At 37.0% G+C, this 12,916-nt stretch overlaps 1 protein-coding gene across 1 annotated transcript in view; it reads right to left on the reverse strand.

The window, feature by feature from the left end:
- LOC131857502 (uncharacterized) overlaps nt 1-12,643 on the reverse strand; it is a 39,028-nt gene extending 26,385 nt beyond the window's left edge. Inside the window, exon 1 of the mRNA XM_059210153.1 lies at nt 11,871-12,643. Coding sequence (XP_059066136.1) covers nt 11,871-12,643 — 773 coding nt within the window. The remainder of the gene's footprint in view (nt 1-11,870) is intronic.
- Between the last annotated feature and the right edge of the window lie 273 nt (nt 12,644-12,916).

Raw genomic sequence — 12,916 nt, forward strand, 5'->3', positions numbered from 1 at the left:
GTATTTTCATTGAAGTTTGTCCTATTAAAACGCTGCTGATCTACCATGTTCTGGAACCTATTCTGTAACACCTGCAAATCTTCCATCAATGTCACATCTGGGAAAAGAGCAGTGAGTTGTCCTTGGAGTTTGGTACACACTTGATCACATGAAAGCATGAGCTTTTCTAACTCTGATGAAACTTGATCTATGATCACTAGTTTCCAGTTAATGCTTTCTATCCATATTTCTAGATAATCTTTTTCATTATTAGGTAGGATTTTCTCACTTGCAAGGGTGTCCATTCCAATTTCTATCATTTGTTTGAAATCATTCACAATTTCCTTCCAAGTTGTTTCCTCTTTCTTGACATTCTTCAAGTCTTTCTCAATAGTGTTTTTCTTTATTAAGGCCTCATCATGGATAGATTTTGCTTGGACTAGGAAATCACATGCAAGAGTTTTGACCTTTTCTACCCAACCTTCAATTACCTTTCCATAGGCTTGGTACTTTTGAAGATTGTCCATAACATTCCTTTCAATTACTCCTTCTGGTGTCAATATAATTGGTTGGCGATCTACACTTAGTGGCATAGTGGAGGTATCAACTATGGATTTCAAGTAAGAAGACAAAGTGTGCACTTGTTGTTTCAATTGATCCTTGGATTGCTTATCCTTTTCACTTCTCTCCACCATTTTGGCTGCCATCACATTAAAGTTCTGAATATCAAACTCATGAGAAGAAGGTCCCATATCAATCTTTGTCGCAACAAAGTCCGCAGAGGTGGCCTCATTTGTATCTTTCTCAGATATGGGTTGAGCAATCTCTAAGCACATATTCTTTGAACTTGGATCAGTCTTTATTCTTGAGGATACTTTGAGTTTCTTCGGTTTTTCAGCTCTTCCAAAGAGATCAAATATGCTACTAAATTCAGGTACCACCAACTTTTCTACCTTCCTCTTCTTCAATAGACTTTGTTCTAACCATCGGAAAGAAGAATTTTCTGTGGACTCTTGGGTGATTTCTTGTCTTGCTACCAGTGTTGTTGTCACCTCTCTGATTTCTTCAACTTGATGACTTGGATTACTTGGAAATGATGAATCCATGACTAAAGTATTTTTTTGTGCTTCTTGTCGTAGGGATTCAATAGGAACTGAGGGAGATATGGAATGCATTCCATCATCAAATCTTGTGTCATCCAGAATTTCCACTGGAACTTGATCCTTTACTTGACTTGCAATAGAATTTTCTTCTATGTCCTTTGCTCTAGATTTCTTCCTCTTTTGTCGAGGTTCATCACCACATGTGTTCTAAAGATTGTTCCTCCTTGGAGGGTCTTCATCTCCATCACTTCCTTGAGTATTCTGGTAAGAAGGAGTATCCCTAGCTGGAGTATGGGAAGAATGCAGTGATGTAGAGCTCTCAAGCTGATTTCCTTTTCTTCTTGGAGTTTCCTTTGTTGGTCTGGTAGCAGTCATTTGAGTAATCTTCTTCTTAATCCAGGCTTCAAAATTCTTCATTACAAAACTTGTTCTTTCTCTGACATCTCTCATTTCTGGATCTGCCCAATTCAAACTGGGAAGTGGCTAGGACTGGACTTGCTCAAAATAGATAGGATCGATCAAATCAGATCCATCATCTTCAATGCCTTCTATGGTCCAATCCATATTGAAATCTTTCATTTGCTTCAAAGTTAACCTTGTCCAATCCCTTTTTCTAACCTCGAACTGATCTTCGCAATCCTCCCAAAAGTCTTCGAGATTAGGAAAATGAAAATAGCCAGGACGTAACTTTAAGTTGTTCTTGACATAATCCTTGCTATCAAAAGGGAACCTCATCTGGTATGGATACAATTTGATCTTAGATAAAGCTATTTCTGCCTCATCTGCTCTTGAACTTGACTCACATCTATAGTGCCCGAGACAAATAGGAAAGGCTACCCCTTTATTCTTTCTATCTCTACATTTCTTTTGAACTGAAACCAATTGCCGACAAAGCTCAACTAAAATGAGCTTATCATCAACATATCTGGGTAACTTGTGTGGATAACCTTCAAATCCTCCTACTCGAAGATAGGTAAATCTCGGAAACTGGATGAAGAAACTTCCATATTTCTTTATCAATTTAGCAGCTTCCTTTGATATTCTAGTGGCAATGTCTCCTTGTAATAACCTTACTGCCCACATTGTGAAAGCATCATTCACCCGCCTGAAATACACAAATCTTTCCTCAAGTTGCAATTGCTTGTAACAATGGTAAACTTGAGTTTCTTGATTCAGGACACCATTAGTACTTAACCTGGCAAAGATGACTATTATGAAGAGGTACATCCACATTTCGAACTCAGTGGAATCAGGACTTCCTGTCACTCTATGGAGTAAGATAATCAAGTAACAAATCTCTTTGATGAAAAGAGAATGATGGAGTGTTTTTGGAAGCTGAGACTATCCTCCTCGTGGTGCAACCATCCATTCTTTAGCCAAATTGTTGAGGCATTTGCTTCTATTATCGCTGAAGTATTTATAAGCTTTTTGCTTATCGATGTGAGTGAACTTTTCCTTATATGGCAAACGAAGAATAATAGCTATCGAAATTCCATCAAGTTTGGCCATTAAGGATCCATCTGCAGCTCTTATCTCTCTTGCATCTAGATTATATCTTTTTGAGCATTCTATCATCAAATCTGTACATTGAATTGCTATGGGAAAACATGCTGCTTCAATCAAACCACTTCCTGCCACTCTACAGGACAACTTTGATTTGTCGCCTTCCATGAAGAACTTTTTGATTTCCTGCAAATTAATATGCCCAATCTTGGTATCATGAACCTCCGGAAACATGGTGTTGATCATTGGGGCATACTCATACTCCTGAGCCTTGTACTTCATGATGGTATTTTTGTAGATTCTTTCATATGAAAAAGTTTACAACCTTTAGCCTTTATACTTCAGTGTATCAGCATGTTCACGAGAAAATAAGAATATCTGAGGTGAGAATTGGTTCTCGGGGTAGAATACCTTTATGCTTCTATATTCCGCATACAACACTACAAAATTCAAACTACAATGCTTCATACAAAAGGGTTTTATGTCTTCATATGTTCATTTCTTGGAGTCTTTCTATCAAAAGGAAAATCTCATGTATGTAGAATATTCTACATCATTTTCATTTTGATTGCAAACTTCTGCTAAACCACTTGCCTACTTTCCACAATCATGGCATTCTATACACAGTCTGTACCTTGTCTCTATACTGCCATACTTGTATTTCCTTGATTTTGAAACCAACTAAATAAATATGCTACACATATTGCAACTTGAAGGCTTCGATGATGTGTTCAATAAATTATCCCAACCCCATATATAGTCTGGTTTGTATACAGGCAGGCTGACAAGACTATAATCAAAACTCTAATCTTTATGCTTTCATATAGCCACTTCCAAGACTTGAATTTTGCACCGGTGGAGAGAATATTGGCCTTTCATGCTCAGAACCTAGCAGGAGTAAGGACGCTAAGGAAGGTGGCGTATTGCTATTCACAACTATCCATGAGATAGTATCCTTTCTGAGAAACTCTGGAACATCTGATGACTCCATACATTGCTGTGTACTTCTTGTGCATCATCGATACATTTTGCAAGACTTTAATTTCTCCACATCCACGAGGAGGAATAGCAGACTTTAACTCTGGATTTTACGTCTTCCACTGAGTCAGAGGATTCATGCAATGCTTACGCAGTTATTTTAGCTGCAAATAATATGTAAATAGACATGCACAACATACATTCTCCTGTCTTACATATCATCGATAATCTGTAGAATACACATCGAAACATAATACTTCATCTTTGACATTTGCAAGTGGAGTTGGGTAGCACGTTATGCATCTTTATCGGCATGAAAAGCAAATGGTGAAGGTAGTTAGAAACCAAACTCCACCTTCCTTCATGGCCATGTGGTAAGTTCCTTCCGCCAACTGGGGTTTCAGGTGAGCTTGGTGGAGGTGCGATTTTTCAATTAGAGAGGTATCGGCATGTTGATCAACTTTGCCAAGTTGCCAATAACAACCAAAACATGACTTAAATCTGAAAGTTGGTTGTTGATATTTGTTTTCGGCTCGTTTATCTTTTGGTCAACTTACCGATATCATCTCATTCATAAGTGAGTTTGATGTAGTTACCGATTTGAGTGGAGAGAGAACTTCGTGTTTGAATGCAAATTGAATACTCAGCATACGTATCGGCCGATGTTCAACTTGAACAATTTGATAAGACGTAACGTGATAAAAGAGCTATCGGCTACTTCAGCTTGAACAATTTGCGGATGCTTGGGCATTATCGGCAAGTTGTGTCTTTCTTCCAAATGACCAATGAAAGAATGTATCGTGGCTCACTTGTAATTTTACCAAAAATAAGTTAAAATAATGAACCCTTTGATGAGCGAGAGTATGTGATCGGCCACTTAATAATTTGTTCCAACTTGCTGATTTTAACATCATAATGCCATTTTGAGTGCTTAACACTTCATTACCGACCTTACAAATATTTGTTCTATAGCAGAAAGCGGGCAGATAGAATGTTGGCGAAGGTTGCTGCATTATGGTTTTACGCCTTTGACTTTGTATTTGCATCTGATTCAAAGTTTTCGAAGTCTTTTCACCAAGTTTGTTTAGTGCATGTTCTATTTCAAGGCTTCGAATAACATCGAGTCATATGCCTTGTCTATGCTTCCTTATTGTGCACACAACATCTAACAAGATTTTCCTTTTTGTCATTTTAGTACAATACACATGGTTGTCGATTTGCATCAGCTAAATGACTTGAGCTCTTGACTCATCCCTGCTTCATGGATGTTTGCATGTCATGAGAGAGGCGGGTGGATTTGGCTTTATACTTGTAGATTGTATTCGCTTGAAAGTCTCTGAACTCCAACATTTCTGTCACACAGTTCATGCAAGACTAATACATCTATATTTGGAATTGTTTAAGAGATTTGAAATTTCAATTCATACATTTTGGGAGAAGCCTGCAATCATTTTATTCCATTCTACACAGATATCTACAAATGATCTATTACACTTGTACACTTGGCTACTATAGGCCGAACTCTCATGTGGATGATATGGCTTTGGGTTTGTTTAATACGAGTGATCAGAGTAAGTGTTGATATTGATAGTAATGAATATCAATGTTTGTGATGACATGAGAATGCCATAAGTCTTCTTTGTCAATACTTTCAAAACATTAGTCATTTCTTATACGGAAAATGAATATCATTTATTACTTTTGTTTGCCAACATTTCCTCAACAAACCTAAATTTGGATCACTCTGAGGGCTTTGACTAAAATGGAAGATAGCGCTCTTTCAACAATTGTACCCTCCAAAATAAATTGAAACAATCATGACCATTTGAAGATGCATGAAGACAATGAAACCACATGAAATGCATGCGAGTATCTTCCATCAACTTGTGAAAATTTTCAATGGTTAACAATATTTTAACTTCTGTCGCCTAAAGTTTAAACTTTCACTATTTCACAAATGGGACAAACAGGTATATATCACTCCAAGTAGGATTGGTTAAATCCTTAAGTGGCTTGTTGGGAATTATCAAGGCATAAATTCCCAAAAAAATGACTAGAAACTTTATTTTAGAGGCCAACCATATTGATTGAGTTTTGTTTGAAGGAACACAAGAGGTCACTGAGAGGGGGGTGGGTGAATCAGTGAATATTTAAAAAAATTTAATCTAAGTGTGCAAATACTAAAGATGCAAATCAAATCACAAGACACAAGATTTACAGGGAAAACCCAATGTGTGAAAAACCTCAGTGGGAATAGTTGTTGGAGTCTCCTGCTCCAATCCAGCCTCACAATAAAATAATTGATTACAATATATTTAGGGCACCAACCCTTGATGTTTTTTAGCACCAACCCCTAATTTTGAGCACCTACCCCTGCTCTGAGCACCCACTCAAAGAAATACAATAATATCAATTTTTTACAATACAATGAAGAACCTTGTCAAAAATGTGTTTTGTAACACTTTCAAATTTTTCCTTTCTAAAAATAGTTCACTTTGCCTTCTAAACTTCTCCCTCTGATTTGTTTACTCCCTTCTCCCCGTGTGACTAACTCGTGTTATCTACATTGACTCTCCACTATTTGGTCTCTGATCTTTGTTGCTCACTTTTGGTTTGGTCTTCTCTTTTTTCTTTTTGTCTCAGTCTCCACTTCTAGACTCCCTCCTATCTCTTCTCTTTTACAACATTGCAACTTCTCCTTCTCTCCAAATCACTTCATCTATATATTTTCATCATTCACTAATTTTCCTCTACATACTCAACTATCAAACCTACCTCTTTCAAATCTCACCAATCTCGATAAACAATAGATTTTCCCTCCAAAATAGAATTTAAGAATAATTCTTCTCGAGCTCCCAAGAAATGATATTTTCTAGCGATTCGATCCTCTGTACATACTTCTCAAATAGGTAGTTGTCATCAATAAATGTAGCCCTTCTATCTTCAAATCATTCTCTATGTCTTGATTACTAAGTTAGCAATCTTCATCTACCCAAAGAGATATGGTATCCTACCTCGAGCCACACAAACAACCTACAACACAGTCACCATTAATGCCTTCGCCATTCTCTTTCAACTTGTTTTGAAAAGACTAACAACTACCTCCATCATCATCGACTTCTACGTATTTGATTTCCTCTTCGACCACCAGGAAGCAACATGTCATCATATTTGACATCCAAATTACCTGGTCAAACTTGGTCAACCGCATCTTGGATCGTCTTCCCTATTGGCATGCAAACGTGGCATCAGAATCTTCTCATTTGACATCCAAATCACTTAGTCAACTTCAGTAAATTATATGTGTGAGCAGTTTATCTATCAGGCTACATACGTGGCATCAAAATCTTCTTTCAAAGTCATACGGGTAGCTGCAGTCAACCTGCCACGTCATTTGACCATCCATCGACAATAATTTTCTCTTCTACCGTGTTACCGTAGTTAGCATGGCAGTCAGATTGAGTTGGCCTGCAGGTTGGCGGGATACTAGTTTTCTAACTACTAATGTTACCTTGCAAGACCATCGCTCTTCCACTTTACATGGTGTGGGATAGTGGGAGATATCACTCACTCTTTTGTTTGCCCCCGTGAGCTCATCTTACTTCAATTTTACTCATTGTGGGATGGTGAGATGCCACATATTCTTTATTATAACTTACCCCACATCATCATTCACACACCCATTTTAATTGTGTGGGTTGGCAGGATGCTTCATCCTTTTCTTCATCTCATTACCCCACATGACCACTTTACTTTGATCATCCTCATTGTGGTATGACGAGATGCACCTCACTTTTCTTTTTTGTTACCCCGTAGGGTCATCTATCTTACCTTCACCAGTTCACAGGATAATGGGCTCCATCTCTCCCTTCATTATGTGTTACCCCACAAGATCACCATGCATCCACTTTATATGATGCGAGATAGCAGGAGACTTCAATCTCCATGGTTCTTCTTATCATGCAAGACTGTCACACTTCCAGCTTTCCAACTGCGAGATAGCGAGGAACATAATTTTCCCTTTGTTCTTTTACCCCCATAAGGTCATCTTACTCAAGTCATGGGATATCATGAAACCAAATTTCTTCATTGTTATGTTACCCCGTGTGACTATTTCTCACCACCCAAGGATGTCACGGGATAGAGGGGGCACCAAACCTATTGTGTTATTGATATCCCCTATTTCATAACTAACATGACTATCCTGGCATGTTTTTGACATCTCTGATCACACAACCATCATGTTATTGACATCTCAGTCACCTTCTGCATTTTTGTAGATTGAGATAACTTGCATGTTATGAACAACTACGACTAACACAACCTATAACTTCATGCCACTAACCTTCATGTTATGCAATTTCTATAACAATAATTGATTTCTATGTTTCTCTCTGTGGCACATATCATCTTTGCATCTTTACCCTCTGACTATTGACATCAATGACAATCTAATGCCAACAAGCTCCCCATTTGGCATTGATTTCAACCATGCTAATCTTCTCCCCCTTTGATAAAAATGGCAAAGGGCCTGACAGAAAACACACTTAGACATATACTTCCCCCCCATTGAGAAACAAAAAGATTTATATCCTACTGGAAATATGCAGTCTCCCCCTGTGATCATCTCCACGTACATAAATTTGGACTGCCTATACTATATGAAAGCTAGATGAACCATTACTACAATATAAAAAGCATTCCCTAAACCACGGATCTCAAAAAATACATTTAAGTGCTGAAGGAAGGTGGAACAACCCCCAATTTGAGTCTCAAATATTCAAATGTGTCCTTTGGCAATGGCTTAGTGAAGATATCAGCTACTTGTTCACCAATGCACATATATTCAAATTTTACTTCTTTCTCTGCAACTTTTTCCCTAAGAAATGATACTTGATTGCAATGTGTTTTATCCTAGAATGCATGATAGGGTTATTTGATATATTTATAGCACTTGAATTGTCACAAATGATAGGAATGGGGTCTAAAAACTCTACCTGAATGTTCTTGATTGTCTACATCATACATAACACTTGAGAGCAACATGTTGCAGCTGCAATATACTCTGCTTCAATAGTTGATAAGGAGATTGAATCTTGCTTCTTGTTATGCCATGAAACCAACCTATTTCTAAGGAAGAAGGCTCCACCATTGGTACTCTTCCTATCATCTATACAACCAACCCAATAAGCATCAATGTAGGCTTGTAGAATGAACTCGCCATTTTTTAGATACCATAAGCCATAATTGAGTATTCCTTGTAGGTACTTGAAGATTCTCCTTACTCCATTGACATGTGATTGGTTAGGAGCTGCTTGGAATCTTGCAACAAGGCACACTGCTTGGACTATATCAAGCCTTGATACTATGATATACAATAGGTTGCCAATCGTGGATCTATACAAGGTCTAATCTACACTGGATGACTCATCATCCTTAGTTTGCATCCTCTCACCATGGGGGTACTGACTAGCTTAGTATCTCTATTTGAATTTTCTTTAACATATCTCTGGTAGACTTGGTTTGTGATATAAATATACCTTTACCTAACTAGGAAATCTGCAAACCAAGAAAATATGACAGCTCACCAAGCAAAGATATCTCAAATTATGACTACATCTAATCAGAAAATTCCTTGCATAATACATCCTTGTTGCCTGCAAATATGATGTCATCCACATATACAACAACTAGAATCATATGATTATCTTCTATTTTGATGTATAGGTTGCTATCAACACTCCCCTTTCTAAATCCTTTCTGATGGAAGTACTTATCCAACCTAGAGTACCATGCTCTAGGTGCCTGCTTTAGACCATATAATGCTTCCTTCAATCTTTATAAAAAGCTATCATCCTCATGTAGCTGAAATCCTTCAGGTTGCTCTATGTATACCTCTTCTTCAAGATTTCCATTTAACAAGGCAGATTTGACATCCATCTAATATACTTTATATCCCTTGTATGTTGAAAATACCAGAAACATTCAGATTGCTTCAAGTCTTACATCTGGTGCAAATGTCTCCTCAAAATCTGTCCCTTGAACTTGAGCATATCCCTTGCATACTAATTTGGCTTTTTTTCTTATCACTTTGCCTTCTTCATTCATCTTGTTCCTATAGACCTATTTAGTCCCAATGACATTTTTGTCAACAGGTCTAGGAACCAATCTCAAGTCTTGTTCTTTTAAATCTATTGCAACTCTTCCTCCATAGCTTTCATCCACTTTTCACTCTTGCTAGCCTCACTGTAATTTATTGGCTCCATTTCAGTCATAAGGAAGAAATTTGCTTATTCATTATTTCTTGCATGTCTTCTTCTAGTTTGCACGCCCTCATTTTGGTTGCCTATGAGTTTCTCTTTTGGATGGTTCTTTGTACATATCTATTAGGTTCCTTTCTAGGTACGTATCTCTCACTTTCAGATTGCTCTTCTTCTTCAACATAAGATTCTTCAATCTGATTTACTATGTTTTGTTGTCCTTTATGCAGATCCTCATCTATTCTGACATGTATACTCTCAACCACCTTCTTTAGCCTCTTGTTGAAACATTTGCAAGCCTTGTTGTGAGTAGAATAGCCCAAGAAAATACCTTCATCACAACTTGATTCAAATCTACCTAATACATCATCATCTCTTTTGATAAAACATTTGCTACCAAACACCTTGAAGTACTTGACTGAGGGTCCTCTATCATACCATAACTCATAAGGTGTCATTCTATTCTTCACTCTTATTTGTACTCTTTTTAATATGTATATAGCTGTATGGACTGCCTCTTTACAATATGCATCAGGCAGATTAGATTCATTTAGCATGGTTCTTGCCATCTCCTTGACTGCTCTATTTTTCCTTTCCACGACACCATTTTTTCTGGTGTCATAGGAGTAGAATATTGTCTTCTTATTCCATGTCTTTCACAATAATCCTCAAACTTATTTGATGTGAACTCACCTCCACAGTCTGATCTTAGACATTTCAGCTTATAACCACTTTCTTTTTTCAACCAATCTTCTAAAAAAATTGAATATTTCAAATGCTTGTGGCTTGTCTTGCAAGAAGGTGACCCATGTCATCCATAAGAAATCATCTATGAGGAGCATAAAGTACTTCTCACCATTGATTTCTCTTGTTCTAGTTGTCCCACACAAATCAGTATGCATGAGCTCTAAGGGCCTTGTAGTTGAGTACTCCTTTGTCTTGAAACTCACTTTAGTTTGCTTTCCTCTTTGAAACTCATCACAAAAAGTGCTTGTTGGTTTGATAATATGAGGTATGTTCCTAACATACCCTCTCTTGCTCACCCTAATAACATTGTCAAAATTAATATGACCTAACCTTCTATGCTACAACAAACTCTCAACCTGTCCCATCATGCATTGTGATTCAAAACATTCTTTTAAATTGTAGACATTTCCATCAATCATTTTTCCTTCTATAACCAATTTACCATTTCTCTCCTTTTCTATTTCACATTCTTTTGAGTCAATGTAAACTTGTATCCTTTGTCACACATTTGACTTACACTCAGCAGATTATGTTTTAGACCTTCCACATAATATACATCATGGGCTTTTAACTTGTCATCTATTCTTATTGTACCCTTGTCTTTTATTCTAATTGAAGAATTGTCTCCAAACCTTACTGACTCACCATTCCAATCTTCAAGCTTAATGAACGTTTTCTTGTCACTATTCATGTTGTTGGAGCAGCCAATCTCTACTACCCCCAAGTTCTTTCTTTCTGCATGTAGGGTAGTTTGGACAATCAAGCTTGACTCATTTTTGTCCTTCTCCTTTTCCAACCAGGCTTGTTTTGTTTCTTTCTTCTTCTTTATTGTCACATTCTAATCTGATTTTGTCTTTGTTTCCAAGGTTGATATTTTCTTCTTTTGTTTAGCTACTCTAAATTTACAATGCTTTGCTATATGACCAAAGTTTTGACAATGATAACATTTAACATTCCTATTGAATGATGAACTTGAGAGATTGTTGTAGGACTAAGACATTTTTCTCCTATGCTAATAACTTCTATGACCAACACCATTGCAATGATAACAAATGATATCTACATCTCTAAGAGAAACAAAAGGATTTGCACTTTCATAACTAGGAGGAGATCTACACATAAGCTTACAATCAACAATTCTATGACCATAAGTATTACATTTATAGTAGTAGCCATGGAATTGGGGTACATACCAATTATTGTTGAATGTATTTTTGATTTGTCTCCTTGAAGTAGCATAACTCGATCTTCTTTAATTCTTTCTTGTGTCTTTGACCTTTGTGAAGCCTCCATCATCTACCTTGGCTTTTCCTTTTGGATCAGCACATTTGTTCTTTGTGGCATTAGCATATGTCTTCTTCTCAATGGGTTTGCAAACTGTAAAAGTTTGTTTGTTTCCATTTTCACTTGATGAGGTGAAGTATATTTCTTTACTGGATGAGTCTTCACCTTTAGAGAATTGACCAGCAACAAACCAACACCTTCTATTTCTTTAGAGTGCTTTTCTTTGTTCAGTATTTTATCCAATGCATCAGTGTTTCCCTCATACTTGATTCTCATCTTCAGTTCATCTTTGTGCTTTTTAATTTCCTTTCTAAGATTCACAATTTCTTCCTCCATCTTTTGGTATGCCTTCTCCTTATTCTGTAAATCTGATTTAGTTACCTCATACATTCTCTTAGCTTCATCCAATTGTGTTCTCAGATCTGAAATATTTTTTTCAGACTCCTCAAGGCATTTGTTCAATCTATCCTGTTCTTCACCAACAACATACTTAACCTTTTTGTATTCTCTCCTCACCTTTCTGAGTTCAAGTGCACTCATGAGTTCACCTTCAAGATCTACCTCAGCTTCAACTTCCTCTTCCTCATCATCAACAACATGTTCATCATGAAACTCTCCTTGCACCATAAAGATATTGACTTCTCTTTCATCCTTACTACAACATTCATCAGATTCACTTTCTTCATCAATAGCATCATCTTCAATGTCGTACAGGTTGCTCCTCCTTCTAAAATTCCTTCTCTTTGGTTTGTAGGATTTCTTCATCTTTTCTTTACCAAGCATCTTCATATTATGCTTCTCTTATCTCATTTTTCAGCATATGGACATTTGAAGAAAAGTGTCCTATCTTACCACAATTGAAACATTTGAAAGGGAGATTACTTTTGTATTTCCCTGAACCCTTTTTGAGCTTCCTTGCAAAGTTGGCTATAGCAGTATTAGAATCATCTTCCTCCACATTGACAACATCTTCTTTTCCTTTCTTTGTAGCATTGAAAGCATCTTCTCTCTTTGAGGTTTCACTACCAATTGTCCTCATCTCATAAGATGATAGGGAACCAA

This window comes from Cryptomeria japonica, chromosome 8 (genome assembly GCF_030272615.1).
Source record: "Cryptomeria japonica chromosome 8, Sugi_1.0, whole genome shotgun sequence".
NCBI classification, from domain to species: Eukaryota; Viridiplantae; Streptophyta; class Pinopsida; order Cupressales; family Cupressaceae; genus Cryptomeria; species Cryptomeria japonica.